Source organism: Erithacus rubecula (assembly GCF_903797595.1).
Source record: "Erithacus rubecula genome assembly, chromosome: 6".
In the NCBI taxonomy this organism is placed as follows: domain Eukaryota; kingdom Metazoa; phylum Chordata; class Aves; order Passeriformes; family Muscicapidae; genus Erithacus; species Erithacus rubecula.
Genome location: NC_136688.1, coordinates 39,628,512 through 39,644,632, shown reverse-complemented (window position 1 = coordinate 39,644,632; position 16,121 = coordinate 39,628,512). Strand labels below are relative to the sequence as shown.

Below are 16,121 nucleotides of genomic sequence, written 5' to 3'. Positions count from 1 at the left end.
GTTCTCTTCAGATGGTAATGACATGATGGGTAGTGAGCCATTGGGTAGAGATGCCACTGAATAGGTTTTCAAGTTCTTGATAATATTATTGTAGCCACAAGTTTTTAAAGAAGTAATAATTGCATGAAATTACTTGATGGCTCTAGAGTGAAATAAAAGCTGATAGACTTTTGAGACCCACAAACCTGAAGAGGGCAATATCTTCCAAATCTGTCAGTTGCTTTTAATAGGTGATTACATCTCTGTAGAGAACTAAAAAACTTCTTCTTGAGACTTGTTTACATCACAAAGTGTGCTTCAGTCTATAAGGACAAATCTAGAATCATAGCCTTTTTTTTATTGGTAGAAGTTTAGGGAAGACTGTGAAGCAGTTGCCAACTACAAATTAAGATGGCTCTTTAATCTTTAGTCTGGAAGGCTCCCAACAACATAGAAAAGGGTGTGAATGTATAGAGGGGAAAACCATTAAGGTGATGAAATTTCTTCTGCTTCCACACTGTAAACTGTATGCTTTATGGGAATGCAGAGAAGATGTAGTATGGCAAAAGCTGCATTCCTTTACCTGGGAGAGGTGCTGATCACAGCAGCTGTGTATGTTACCTTACTATTCCACTGGTGAAATCTGATTTCTATTTTGATGCAATTGTACATCACTGACCTGCCATCAGAAATTGTTGCATTTCTGTGTGTTTGTGCAGATGCAGCTTTCTCAGAAAATACCAAAATAGCTTTTTTTCTTGCTTGTGGTTTGCTCTGGACACTTTCATGTTTATTGATTACCTCAATATTAGAAATGCAGGTAGTGACTTTTGGCCCACTATTTTTAATATCTTGCAGTAAGCCTGATTATTTTAATTTTATTGTTTCTTCTTTTCAACTTCATTTTGCAGTCTGAGTTATTTAAAATGACCAAATAATTGATTTGAAAACATAAGGGAAAGCTGGGTCTGCAGTAGAGGATCTGATCTGATGTGAATAAATGAAAAATTTAGTTTCATAAGTTCAAGAAGCCTTTGTGTTTTACTGAAATCTTAACTGCTTTTTGGGGAAGAGGAATTAAGCTTCTGGAGAAACTCTGGGGGAGAAAATATTAAGAAATAATGCTGTTAATGGAGAAGAAGAGATATCTTAAGTGGCAGCCAGTGTATTAAAAATACCAGCTTCTGCCCACTAATGATAGGCCAAGTTTTGCAAACTTAGCAGGTTTCACCTTTTTTTCTTATGCTATGCCTTTGATGGGTTTTTGCTTTTGATTGCCTGGTTGTGGGTGGAATGTCTGATACTCTTGGCAACAAATACTACATAGTATTATTTTGTTCTGGCCTGGAGCAGAGTTGTGTGGGTGTTGGATGTTTCTTTGAGACCTGGCATTCCTGTTAGCTAATCACCTTGTGTTATCTGCAGCTTTAAAGGAAGATGATTCATGTCTAGCAGCCACCTTCACTGTGTGGCACAGATCTGCATGCTGTGTATTTAAGGGTTCAGTTTATGAATCACCCACCTGGGCAAGGCAGTGTTTGGGTAATCAGTTGTCCAGAAATATACTTTGTGGACTAGAGACAAGTGAATCAAGGGTATTATAGTCTCATCAATGGCATTGTGCTTAATCTCTTAAGCACATTAGAGTATTAGTTGATCAGAAATTTATTATGAGCTGCTTAAGTGAGATGATGTGAACTTTTTTCTGGGCAATACAGGAATGCAGTACAGTGTGCTAGGCTAGAATTTAATTAACTGATAAATAGGTTGTTCTATGCATATATTTGAGCATCTGAAATATTTAAATTGTACAAGCTGTTCTAATGTCCTGTGTACTAATTTTGACAAATATCAAAGAATCCCTATGGAAATGGCTGAATATGTGATAAATTGGCTGCTGCCACTTAAGTGAAGTGTGCTGGATTATCAGAAGTAATTGGTTTAATTTAAACCCAGCTCATTTTAACTGGAAAAGGTTAGGGAGCAGCCACGTGATAGTTCAGCAAAGAGATCTAAAGAGAAAAGTAGTAATTTACAATAGTGCAGGCAAGCAGGATAAAACATGGTGAACAACACCAGCTGATTCAATAGGTATTCCATTAGTTATTCAAAGTGTAAGCAAACTCTTCAAGATGCAGTTACTAGTGAATTCTGATAAAACTTTGAATTCTATTTAAAAGAAGATAACTGCCTTTTTTTTTGCCAGGTACCTCTTGATTGAAAGAAAACATGATATGAGAAAACTAGGCTTGGACTTGATAACTGTGCCTTTCCTGGTCCATTCAGACTTGTCAGAAAATGCATGATTAATCTTAGTTACATGAAGGAAAAGAAACTGCAAATCCCAATTTGCATTTATTTTTGATGCTTCCATAAGCACAGGCAGGACACTAATGTCTTGTTCTTCAGTTGAGGTCATATATTGCAGTTATGGATGTGACTTAGGACAATTGAATTCAGTCTCACCTTCAATTCTGTTTTAGGGAGAGCCCGTGTGCAGCAGCTAGCAGAGAACACGAGATACTTCAGGAGGCGGCTGAAAGAGATGGGCTTTATCATCTATGGAAATGAAGATTCCCCCGTTGTGCCTCTGATGCTGTACATGCCAGCAAAAATTGGGTACGTTTGACAGCATAACTTATTACCCATCTTCTTTAAAGCTAGGTTGGTGTAAGAATATGAAGAGTTTGCTAAAGGTAAGAAAAGATTAGTATGATTTTTTTTTGCTTATGATCATTACCGAGTCTTATAAAATATAGAAACTGAGAAAATTGAAGCTTGTAGCATCAAGAAGGCACTTCAGGGAAGCAATTTTGCCTCTTTGTGTCATGTTTTAAAGGCTGGGCTGTGTGTTTCCATTAGCTGAAGAGGAGCTGAAATTGAATGGTAATTAACATTAAAAGTCACTGGAGGAAGTCTTTCAACTTGCTCCTGGACCAGATGGAGCAAACATTTTCATTGATGAACTTAGAAAATTAGAAACAGTGGGGCAAGACATGATGGGACACAAAAACATGTATTAATGAAGTTTTTAAGAGTTCTAGATATAATCACTCAGGTATTGGTATTGTACATACTAAAACAACTCTAGCACATAGGTTTATTGATGCTTGCCAATTTGTGAAGTGTTGTGTGGATAATTAAGGCTAAAATTCTGCAAGGAGGATATATAAAGTATATATTGAAAATGTTTTCGCCATAAACAAAAACCTGATTTTAAGGACAACTTGGCTTTGGTACTTTTCAGGGTCTGTATAATGCAGTGCTTAATCAACACTTTCAAATTTGGAAAACATAATTTCATTTTTAGCAGTACTGAACATCTCTAGTGCTTGACTAGCTCAGGCTTCAGTCTGGCACTTTTTAGGAAGCTAGATACAGTCTTTCTCCACCTTTCTCAGTGTAACAAAGTTTTAAAAGGCCTGTTACCTTTGTGGGTGTTGCAGACTAGAGGACCAGCACACAGTGGCAGCTGTTTCCACTGCCCAGCTTCTCTACCTGTCAATACAATCTTTTCCTTGGAAATGTACATGAAAATATTTATTAGCTGAGCAGTTGGGCCAGTATCTGACTTAAAATGAGCAAGAACAGAGAGCTCTGATGAGAGTTGGCCCTTGGGATCTGCATCAGGTCCACTTGGTCCTTTCTTTGTCCCTTGTAGCCTATTTTTAAAATAGTTTGAGAGTAGTAAATGGATACAAAATGAAGTGTATCAGGGTGCACCGATTTAGAAGGGAAATAGTTGTGGCATAAAATTTAAAGACCTAGTCAAAGAATATTATTGTTATATGTCCTTATAAACCTCTCAAGTTCATTGCTACTTCTCACAGCAAGGTCAGTTTAAAAAGGATTAACCATTTCCTGTGGCCTACAGAAATAGCCTCAACTGCACTGCCATTACAGATCTGATTGAGATCTTTGTGCCTCTCATTGTATAAGTCACAGCCACTTTCTTTAATCTCCTTAAGAATTTGTTTTGTTGAAGATAATTGCGTGACAGTTGTATTATATTTTTGCATCTTCTTTTAAAATATTAGGTATCATATTAGATTATCTTGATTTACTGTGGTGATTCGGTGGTTCCTGTGATACTTATAAAGGAGTACATTCTGTGATGCAATATTAAATTTATGAAAACAAAACATATTGAAATTGCAGAAACATCCATTTTGGGGCATTGCGGCATGAGGGATTCCTTGTGTAGTCAAACTTCTGAGCTAAAATCACTCTTTCCTATTAAAAATATTTCCAAGCTTAGGTTACAAATCCATTTAGAAACAGCCTGCTAAAAGACCAGTCTCTACCACATATAATCTTTCATCTTTGTTAGAACTTAATACACTGAAACCATTTGAGAAGGACCACCTTGGGACTGAATTTTAAAAAGGCTTTTGTGATCAGGCATTTCTGCCAAAGCACTGGAAGCTCCAAACTGTGATCTGACAGCCTTGCCACAGCAAAAGTCTGTATGGGTTACCATTTGAGTCCTCCCTGCTGCTGCTTTGCCAGCAGTGGAATAATTGTGACGGTCTCGTTCTCTCTGGCAGTGCGTTTGGGCGTGAGATGCTGAAGCGGAACATCGGTGTTGTGGTTGTGGGCTTCCCTGCCACCCCCATCATCGAGTCCAGAGCCAGGTTCTGTTTGTCTGCAGCTCATACCAAAGAGATGCTTGATACAGTAAGTGTCTCATCTTCCTTCTGCTCATGCCTGCTAATAAACAGATACAACAGTTGTCTGGGATTTGCATGCTGGTTCAATGTTTGGTACACGACATAGCTGAACCAAATCTTCAAAGCCATTAGTAGTAGAGCTGGCAGTGACTCCATCTCTTTCCTTGCTTCAGTAGTGCAGAATGACTGCTTAGAGTAAATCTCAGGACTTTTCTTGTCTTATTTTGAAAGGAGACAGTCTCATTCCTGTGAGACAGTGCTTTTTACTGTCTTTAAAGGCCATAGCTTGCTTTGAACTGGTTAGAAGGAAACATTTTGCATCTTCTGACCCTAGATGCTAAAGGAAAAAAAATAAGAGGGTCTGAGAACCTCCAAAGCATTTATATTCCTCTCTAAAGAAAGCCAGTGATTACTAGTGAGAATTTTTATTCCAGAGATTACTATTTCTGATCTTGTTTAAAGCTTCAGAGCACTGTATCTTTAATGAACCTGTCCTAGTGAGTCCATACCACATGCAATGCCTTACTCACTCTTGCCAGCACTTGCAGAGGGAATGGAGGTCCCCTCAAAAGAGGCCTTGCATCACAGTTAGGAGATGCTGCCTTCAAAAAGTAATGATGGTGGTTACTCTCTGACTAACAGAATTGAAAGAGGATTATATGGATGTCTGACTATTCTTAGTATGTCTTGGTGTGGTAGCTACATTCAATTTTGAGTCTTCTGAATAATCTTTTTTGATGGACATACGTACATGGGCTGTCTTAGGCACTGCCAGAGTTCTACATTGCACTTTTTCCCCACTTTGAGAGTCTGTAGCTCAGAATATAAACTAGGTTGAGTCATGAATTTGGACTTCATGAGAGTAGACTCTGTCCTATCAGAGACCTACTTGAGAGAATCCCATAGGATACAGTCTCAATTCGCTGTCCTGGACATCTCTGCTCTTTGATTTTTCCTCCCCACTCCTTCCCTGAAGAATGATCTATCCTGACTTAAAGGAGAGTGAATGTGGTGGGAAGCCTGCATGGATGAACAAACCAACAAAAATATGCCATAAAAGTGTGTAAGAGGTGCAAGCACAGACAGGTGACCAAGGAAGAGCAGAGACACAGTCCTGAGCATGCAGGGATGGGGTCAGGAAAATCAAAGCCCACCTGGAACTCAGTCTATCAAAGGACATCACTCAGCAGGCAGAGCTTTAGTGAGACATTAGTAATAAAATAAAGAGTAGAGAAAATGTGGAGGACTGCTGCTGAATGGCACAGAGAGTCAAGTGAGAAATGCATGCAAGAAGCAAGGGTACTCACTGCCATTGTTGTCTCAGTCTACTGGTGAGACTTAGAAATCCTGAGACCATGAGATTAGTGGAAAAGTATGGAGCAGTAAAGACTTACCTTTGGTGTGAAGGAGGCTCCAGTAAGGGAACATTTAAACAAAATCAACATGCACAAGTCCATGGGACCTGATGATCTGCATCCACAGGTGTTGGCTGTCACTGCAAGGCTGCTCCTGATTATCATCTTAGGAGGAAGAGTTCATGGTGGTTGGGGGAGGCTCCTGAGGACTGGAAGAGAGCAAATGTCACCTTCTTGAAGAAGGGCAAAAAAGTATGAGAAACTGCAGGTTTAAAAGCTTTGTCTTTATCTTGAGAAGATTGTGGGGAAAAAAAATAGTCTTGAAACTGTTTTTGAACATCTTGTGGACAAGGTGATTTGGAGGAGTCACACAGTTAGGAAGGGAAATCATGCCCAATGTCCAAATGTGATCAGGTGGTAACACTTCAATATGTGAGCAGCAAATGGGGTATCTAAAGATATTTACTAATGTTTTGTAGAAAAATGAATAGACTCAACGTTTTCACATTTGACTGCTGCAGAACTTATATAAAAATCAACAGCTTAAAATTATATGCTTTCTAAATTTAATTTCTGTTAAAAAAAAATTAGTAAGGCAGTGTGTGGTGTGAGCAGTTTTGTAATGTATGTGTAGTGTTATTGAGTAGTATCAACCTGCTGTGTATCTGTGGTGCTATACTTGCTTCTCCTGAGAGAATCTTCTGAGAGATTCCCTAACATAACACTCCAGCAACAGGCTGCTTAAGGAATTCTTTCTCAGCTGCTTTTACTACTACTCTTCCCTTAATTATTTCAGTTTAGTTGTTTTCTGTTCCAAAGAAAGGTTTTGAACCAGTATGTTCAGAGAAGACCCTCTCCTTTGCTTCCTTTCCTCCTGTATAAAATAAACAATACCAGACTTGGCTCAGAGTGCAGTAATAGACCTGAGTTAATTGACACAAATAAGGGAGCAGTAACTTCTGGGCAGGTGGACATGGAGTGGAGATAAATGGATAAGAGGTGGGAAGAAGGAAAATAAAGAAAACTGAAGTCTCTGAAATAATTTTGATGCAAATTGAGCTAAAATTGTACAAACTTGATGTAGTACCTGAGCAATCGTGCAATTTTACAGTTGATTAGGTTCTTGGTCTTCTCTTTCAGTGACTAGCTGGGGCCTTTGCCATAATAAGGTGCTTTTGTAGGGTCTGTATAGGTACCACATTTGCTCTCTTGCAAAAATCTATCTGTAACTTTTATTACTCTGCTTTAAAAACCTCTTTTCCTGTCAATTCTTTCTTCATTTTCCAAAAAATGTTTCAAATTTTGTGCATTTAGCATAATACTCATTGCTAGAGTACGTCTGTAAGTGTTAAATGTACCAAATTGAAGAAATGCTTGTTCAATATATTAGAGCTTGTCTGCTAAGAAAATTAATCCAGAGCAAAATGAGGTGTGAATTTTGAAGTGAATGAAGAAATCCTGATTTAGCTCAGTATGTGAAGGCTTTTTTCCAAGTTAGCGTAACCCCCTTTATGGTTCAAAATAGCTGCATGCTCAGAACCCAGAACATTGGCAAGAGGAGTTAATAAGGAGCAAGTCTTTGTGTCGGTGACTTTGTGCTGTGTTTTCTTGGGATGCAGTGGAAAGGGATTGATTTCAGGCAGCTAATCATTAAGGCAGAGCTCAGTCTAATCCCTCTGTTAACTGTGGCAACAATATCCACAAGCAGGAAGAACTAAATTGAATGGACTTGGGGAGAGCTGGCAGACAGCTTCTTCAAGTCACTGACAGAGAGGACAACTTGGTATCCCATCTGTGTATTTATGGATGCTAACTAAGGCTCTTGTGGTATTTTTTTAAACAAAACTTATCCAGGTTTGAAGCATAGGGAAGAGAAGCTTGTCTTACAAACAGTGATATTTGTAATGCTTCCTTGTTCTTATTAAATACACCCACATGATGAGGAACAGTTCTTAGTTAAAATTTTAACTGTTTTATGTAAATAAAACTTCCTTGCCTAAAAATATTTGGCTTAGGATCAGAGTGAAGGCCCTCATAACCTGCATCGCTGTGGGCTGTGCTTTCTTTTCAGTGATGAAAAATATATTACACTCTCCTAAAGTCAGAGTACACCAATGCCATTTCCTTTGTAGTCTTTGCTGGTCACATGGCCCTTTTTGTTTTAAATTAATAAAATCCTAAATCTGCATTCAAGAATAACAGTTAACATACTCTTTCAACAGAAATTCAGCTTTAAATTGCTTCCATATGGGATCTTTACTTAAAGCTCTGGCAGACTGTGCCCACACTTTTTGTTTTGTTTTTTTTTTTTACTGAGATCCAACTTCTGGGTTTGTCGTTCCACTAGATTTTAGAGTGCAGAGGTTTTTGCTGCCAGATATAACAAGCATGAAGGGCCATTGTTTAAAGAAACAAAAACTTGAACTATCCATCTAGGAAGAAAAAACATGTAGAGCTATTAACCCCCATCTGCCAACTGTCCTCAAGAGACAAACATTTGACCCAGATTGGAGCATTAATGTTGAATTGGTTGAATTCTGAAACAATGCTGAATGTACCTATCTCAATAAATTTACAATTCCAGACAGCAAAGAATGCCAACCTTTGAGTTCAGAAACATTGCATTGGACTTGGAAGTGATCTTCTGAATTAATTTTTGTCACTTGCCTTTACAAAATAACTAGTATCACGTGCTATCACTGATTTGTCTGCAGCAACTGATTTATTTTGTACTTTGCTCTGGGAGTGTTCTGTAGAGAAATGCAGTTTAGAATTTGGCTTTTAACAGACCCTATTGTGTGTGGACCAATGTCTTATCAGAGATTGCAACATAATGGAAGTATGATTAACTAAGCTGGGACTTCCCTCATTTCTTACGCAAGCAGATGTTTGATCTCTGGTAAACTTCATAATATTTGAGTTCAGGTCAAAATGGTGAAAGGCTATGCTAATTCAGTAGCAGTGTTCTGGGTCAACAGTTGCTTGAGTGCTGCCTTTGTGGCAACCTCAGTGGGACTTGCTTTCCAAGGACAAAATGCTTAGAGTCCTATCTAGAATAACTTTTTATTTTTCTTTCCTTGGATTGTCTGACCAAAATCTCCTGTGCCATGTTGTTTATGAGACATAGCTTGCATCTCTAGCTGTATATGGACAATGCAAATTAACCAAATATAGATATAATAAATGCATCTATAGAACTTGTTAGCTCACTATTGTAGTTTGCCTTTGCTAATTTGCAATTTAAAAAATACAGTAGATCAGGTTTGCTAAGACAGGTTGTTTTCAAACTGAATGATGCATAAGGAGAAGTCAAACCTCAAACAAAATATTTTTTTTTCTAATTCAGCTTCATTACCTCCAGGAAGGGAAGAACATTATTCTGTTTTTCTATCTATGAATAGTCATGAGGTTGTCTGGTTATTGTGATCCTGTTCTGAAACTGGAGTACTCAGGTGGATGCATAGGCACTCTCAGTTAAGTGACTAATGCTATTGATGTAGTCTCGAAATTTCTGAACACTCAAATAATAAAAAAATCCTATACACTTCTGAAGATACTGGCTTCTAGCACAGTAAAATCTCAAGTCAAATGTCTGTCAGAGTAGTCTGCAGTAGTATGCATAAAGGAAGATGTGCAGATAACTTGCATCTGTCTCCTCTGATCTGCTGTGGTCTCTTTGTCAGGCTTTAAAAGAAATCAATGAAGTTGGGGATCTTTTACAACTGAAATACTCCCGTCGCCGTTTGGTACCTCTGTTGGACCGGCCGTTTGACGAGACGACATATGAAGAAACAGAAGACTGAAGTCCCTCCACGTGCCTCAAAGGGAGGGACACACCCATGGGACACTCCATGGCACACTGGCCACAACATCTGTGAACAACACACTTCTGACTGCTTAGTATTCGAGACATTTCCTCACAATACTGAAGTGGTCACATCAGCTCTAAATGGCATTTTGTAAATAGGGAGAGGAGAAAAAAATTATTTGATTCCTGTGTCTTCAGGGTCTGGCCCTTGAGGTGCTTGGCTATATTTTTTTCCTGTTGCTTTTTTTTTTTTTAATTTATTTGTCTCAATGAATTCACAGCAACCCAAGTTGGCTGTGGCTGATCAGTTCAGACTTTGTATGCACCATTAGCCTCCCAAATGCTGGCTGAGATGTTGTGAGCATGTGTGACGCTGGCATGGCAGCATTTTCAGTGTCACTGCTAGGTGTCTGATCTTCCCAATAAGGAATGAGCTGACCTGTCTGTTTCTGGAGACTTCCTAGAGAAACTGTTGATTGGTAACTTTGACATATTTTAACAAGATGGGTAATCAACCAAAGTTGTTTTTTTCTTTTTTTTTTTTTTTTTTTATTTGCAGTTACTTATGTTTAAAACTTGAATTTAGCCTTTTTAAAATAAATGTGTTGTTGACATGTCACTGACAGGATCATTGTTCCCAAACATTATTTAGTTTTGTAAGCCACAGGCAGAAGGACTTCTGGAACTGTAGCCTCTTTTCCTTCCCAGTATGGATACCAGATTGTCTCCTGGTTTTGACACTAATTGTCTCTTTGATAGAGGGTAAGTGATGGAGAGGGGTTTGTTTTGTTTTGTTTTTTTTTAAATACTTCTGTTTAAAAAAAAAGAAAAAAGTACAGGTGTTGTGTGTGTTGCTTTCTCATCTTCTGGTTAGTTTCTCTTGCATAAAGTCATGACTAAGTCAGTAAGTCCTAGAAGGGTGCTCTTGGGTTTAAATAAACTAGATCAAGTCTCTTGCTTAGTCTTAAGACTAAGCCCCCTCAATGAGCAGTGCAAGGGATGACTGTTGGAAGACCCATCTATTTCATGCAGATCTGTGAAAGACTGCTGCCCTTTGCTGTGCTAAACTCAGTGTTTCTGGTCATCTGTGAGGTGTTCTTCACTGACCCTGTCACACATACAGACAGCTTGAATCTTGCAGTCATACATTACATTTTGGCTGGCCAGCAAAGTCCCCATTGGCAGCTGCATGTCTGTAGGCCTTCCCTGAAGAGAGAGAATGTCCTCACAATTTCATTTAGTTTGATATCTTTATTCTTTTGTACTTCTGTTACTGATCAGCACTACTCAAATGAGTGTTGGCTGAGCCAGTTGCTGTTTGGAGCCTTTATTTGCGAGTTTCATTCTGTCCCCGTTTCACATAGATGCCTTTGCTGTAACACACCTTAGAACTGGTCTGCTAGTCTTTACATCTTAAATTCTTTCAATTAACAGAATGGATCAACAAAAAGGTACCAAAAATTTTAAATATGAGTCAATTGCAGTATAGTTTTTTTTCTGTACTTTATATTTAGACATACACAATTTCCGCAGAGATAGTAAAATGTTAACATTGTGTCAATTGAGTTGTACCAGCTCTTCAGTTTGGGTTAGGAAGATACTTTTTGCTGGTTACTGAGGTTTTAGAAACAGACTTATCATCATATAAATACTAAAGCAGAGAGCAACTCAAAGCTCTTTATGTGGTGCTGAAAAAAAAATCTTTCTTTTAAAGTTCTTTCATGTTCACTCTTTAACTAACAGGGAGGGAGTGTTTTGGCAACTTAGAACCAAGCAGTTCTGCAAATACACATGGTGAGTTAAAGCAGAATTGTCTCCTATTTTATAGACTATCTAACTTCATGCATTTATAGATCTTGTTACATTTTAATGTAATGGAACTTCAAAACACTGGTTCATTTTTTACCATTGAATTTCAGAAATTTAATTATATGAGAAGAACTGAAATTGACTGTTTGAAAATAGGTCCAAATAACTATTTCTGTCTTAGTCCATTAATGTTGGTTGGCTCTTCTTCTGGTGCTGAGTGCAGTCTGAGAAGTCTGTATGTGCATCTTGGATAGCTATGAAATAATCTCACATGTTCAGCCAGAGTGAATAAACAGCAGTTAGCTGAGCTTACTTTCTCACCTGTGTTCTGCCCAGGACTAGCTCTAACATTCCAGCAGATTACTTGCTTTCTGACTTCAAGAAGCTTTACCTCAGAGAATTACTGACTTTTTTTCTCTCTGGATTGTACTTGGGAACAAGAGGAGGTTTGAAGCCCTGACTTCAGCCCTGATCCTATTAACTTGATCATGAAATGGTTTATGAGCAGACAAAACTGACCAATTTAAAGGCTTGGATCAGTAGGTAGCTGTTTTTAAGCATTCACAAATGTACAGTGTGTTTGTCTGCTATGTAGTCAAGTCAGTTTGGAAACTGTGATGTGTATTAAGTTAGAAATGAGTTATAGATTCTACAAGTTTTGACTCTTAACCTCGTCTCTGGGAATCAGTTTTAGAGCAGCTTGTCTATGGAAGGGAAAAAAGCATCTGGAAAATCTTCATAATATAGATAAATCCTGTGTAATACTTCTGAAACAGTCAGTGTTTAAAAATTACTGGTGTCCATTTGGTTTCTGGTTGCACCTGTTGAGGAAATTGTGTTCAAGCTTCTGCCTTTTAGTATCTTTCTGCTGTGTCACACTGTCTGCATATAACTTTGAAATTGGGTTGCAAAGACACTTGAGAAATAATTCTGGCAGTTAGCATTTGAAAACTGCTTGGTTACATTTCAGCCTTGCCATATCCTTTTTGGAAGCAAATCCCCCCACTCCTCTCTGAGGCCTTTTGTTCAAGAGAGACTGTTTTGCCAAAGTCTGGTAAAAATAATGAAACCTGTTGAAACTGCTTCTGAAAAAGTAAGAGTTACAAGTCCAAGATTTCACACTTTTAATTTAGTAATTCACTGAGCTTGAAAGCCAAGAAAACTATTTTGCATCTACTAAAAAAAGCTCAAATAAGGACTTGTGCTAGGCAGCCCTACAGCATGTATGCTGTCACGGTATGTGTAGGATGGATTGCTGCTTTGATATTTATGTACTGACCAGAAATCTGTCTCCTTTTTCTCCTGGCAGTAGAAATGAATGAAAGAACCAATCTTGAGAGATCACAAAGGAAGAAAAGCTGCTTAAGAAATAAAACTTCAGTCCCTGCCAACTTTTCAGAGACATTCTAATTGAAAATGACTCCTGGTATTTCTTAAGAGATGCAAAATTGAAAAGAAAATGAAGGCTGCTTTTGAACAAAGGATTTTTGCCCAATACTGTATATTGGCTAAACTTACTCATAAATATACAATAGTTACCTTCCCAGTACCTCTCTGAAGAACTAAGCAAGCAAGTTTTTGCCTCTGTTGAGCTGAGTGAAGAGTTTAGAACCATTACTGTTTTTAAGGCTAATGGCCATATTCTTTCACTCGTCAGAAAATTGAGAAGCTCCTATTACTGAGCATCAGCAAAGAGTGGGAGATCTGCTTCTTGTTAGAAACTGGCCTTCCCAAGTAGATCTTTGTCTTAGGGAACCTGATTCATAGTTTTCCTTTAGCTCTTTGGCAGAGAAGAAACCAATTTTTTTTGTGTCTGAATATTCAGGGCCTTCATTTTTGTTTTTTACATGACACAAACTTTTGTATAGTATGTATATGGTATATTTAACTCTTTAGTTGCTGTATCTTTTCCCTTCTTAATAGCATCCTTAATGAACAGTTCTGGTTCTTGAGTTACAGGTTTAGTATGCTTCTGTTTTAGGCAAGGACTCAGGAGCGAGTTGACCAAACATCTGAAGGAATTGCATTATCTATCCTCCTCTTGCTAAGATTGCAGATGTGGTACTCACCTTCACAAAGAACAGGCAAGGGAAGTGTACCCATCTGTGTTGTGTGGATAAAGGACTGATAGAGCAGACATGGAGAAAAGGGGTAGTCAATCATTGCTTATTTTCAGCTGTACAGGGATCTTTCACGTGTACTTGAACAAATATGCCCAAATCAGGAATGCAGCTTTCAGTGCCTGAATGGACACTCCTCTAAAACTTTACCACACCAAGTAAATACTACTTCTCCTTCAGTGCAAATTTTGATTTCTTTACCTCTGAAAAGCATTTGGCTTACAGCTGTTTGCTTGTTCAGAAGCCATGTTATCCATTCAGGGAGATCATAGGAGAGGTTGGAGGAAAACATGAGTATGACTCTTCATTTCATCTAAGAGAACAGAACATCTTGCAGCACTGGATCTGGAGCACCATGCATGAGCCCCCTTGCTCCATCACAGAGAAGGAAACTTGTGGATATATATCCCAATATACAATGCTCAGTCAGAATGTATACAGTTTATATATATTATTTTTACAGTTTATATTCGGCCTATTAAAGTGTCAAACATGCTGGGATCTGTGTGGATGGCACCTTCTGCATGGAGATTTGAGGCACCTGCAGTCTGTTCAGCACTAGTGGAGTGCTGAGCTGTTTAGGAATGCTTAGTATGACCCCTCAGCAGGTGCATTGTTGGCTTTGGTGCTGGACCTGACACCCAAGTGGCATTGGACCACTATTTAGGAAAAGCATGAGTCATTTGACCTGTATAACCCTAACATGGTTTTAAAAGAAAAAAAATATCTCCAATGCCATTCTGATGGCTTTGTATTCCTGTAAACATTCCCAGCCTTGCAGTTGCTCACCTGTTCAAGGATTCACATGTAATACTAGAACACAAACATACTTTGTGTGAAGTATTGTGCTTTACCTTTCACTAAAAAAAGAAACATTTGTTGCAGACATTGGACCTGTTGTGCTTATATCCCCAAAGGGGCTGGGTGAAAGCAGATGATGACTGTGGTGTGTGTTGAAGGCCTTAAACTGTGATTCTTGGTATGAAGAATTGAAATTAAGACTGACCTTGAAGAATGCAGTGGATTTTAACCCATGCAAGAATACTTGGTGCTCTTAGTTAAGCAATATGTACTGCTGTTTTCTTGGGAGGGAGAGGTTCAAAACTCAATTTGTGTGTGTGACCCTGGCTAGCAGCTGTTTAAGGAGATGTCTGTAGGAAGCCAAGAGTGGTGCAGTTCTCTGCACTCTGTTCCTGTGTAGCTTACACAGTTCCTGCCTAGTTCATCAGTCACTTGTTCCTGGGCTGCTGGAAGTGGGAGGCTTACTGAGATGGTCAGAGATTTCAGAACCAGTGGCAGCTAGCAAATTCATTTCCTCAACAGTAGGTGAACAGGTCTCACAGCAATATGCCAAGGGTTGGTGCCGTTCCAAAAATACCCACAGTGAGGTGAAACATGCACCAAAACATCTGACCTTTGTAAACATTTTTTTTTTTTTGCCAAAGCTCATCCTATTCAGACAGTATTTCTGCTACCCCCTAATGGTATATTAAGCTTAATGCAACTCTAGCCTCCCAGTATTAACTTCAGACCCATCTGAGAGAGAACTGAGGAATGCTGGAGCCTGAGGCTTTAGGCCAGTAGCCCCAAAGCCAATGGTGGCCCACATTTCCACAAGCCCTGGGCAGAATTACTAAGTCACAGCACTTCATCTTAAATTGCACTGTATTCTTACGCCTCTGTGTTGCTATAATGTACATATATATTGGAATTTTTTGTAGATAAGACATTTTAGATAAAATTTTTAAATGGGCTCCCCCCCCCAAAATATTTTATGCCAGATGTCTAATTTTTTTTACACTTGTGATTAACATGAATATGGATGCTCTACGGGCAGGGAAAAAGATAAATAGATGGTACATTGGCTTTAAAAAGGTAACAATGCATGTTTAAAAAAAACACTGGAGAAAAAAATGCTTGGGAAAAACTTCATTCAAATATATTCTATGTTCTGCATAATAAAGACTTTGAAAAAACACTGTCATGATTTTGGCTTTTTTTTGGGGGTTTTTTTTGTTGGTTTTTTTTTTTTTTTGTTTTTTTGTCTTGATGAGGCTTTTCCCTATTAAGGAGACTGAACCCTCTTCCTTTTCCTTCCCAGTCCCTCTCCCACCCTCCCCAAAACAAAAACCTCAAAAAAATTCAGCACATGAGATTCATACAGGAACGACTGTTTGAGAGCTCAGACAGATCACTGCTCCCCTCTAGCCTTGTACTTCAGAGCCAGGAAACCTCGCATGCGAGATGGATGCTTAGCTGGTTTTTGGCAGTCTCTGCTCCGTCGTACAGCAGCAGCTTTGATGTGCAGTCTGGAAAAGCCGCCTCTGTTGTGGAGAGACGCCTGCAGTCGTAGCTGCTGCTGCTGATGTGCAGCACTCCC

The 16,121-nt window shown here is 38.7% G+C and overlaps 1 protein-coding gene across 3 annotated transcripts in view; it reads left to right on the top strand.

Annotated features, from left to right (window-relative positions):
* Positions 1–15,723, top strand: part of SPTLC2 (serine palmitoyltransferase long chain base subunit 2) — a 76,630-nt gene extending 60,907 nt beyond the window's left edge. Inside the window, exons 10-13 of one of the 3 annotated variants that reach the window (XR_013774645.1) lie at positions 2,463–2,598; positions 4,527–4,656; positions 9,688–10,574; positions 12,934–15,723. Coding sequence is in view for 1 of the 3 variants with exons in the window: in XM_079309188.1 (XP_079165314.1) it covers positions 2,463–2,598; positions 4,527–4,656; positions 9,688–9,807 (386 nt within the window). In the remaining 2 variants the exon portion in view is untranslated. Of the gene's footprint in view, positions 1–2,462; positions 2,599–4,526; positions 4,657–9,687 lie in introns of all 3 variants that reach the window. The other 2 variants (XR_013774646.1, XM_079309188.1) reach the window with 2 other exon arrangements.
* The last annotated feature ends 398 nt before the right edge of the window (positions 15,724–16,121 follow it).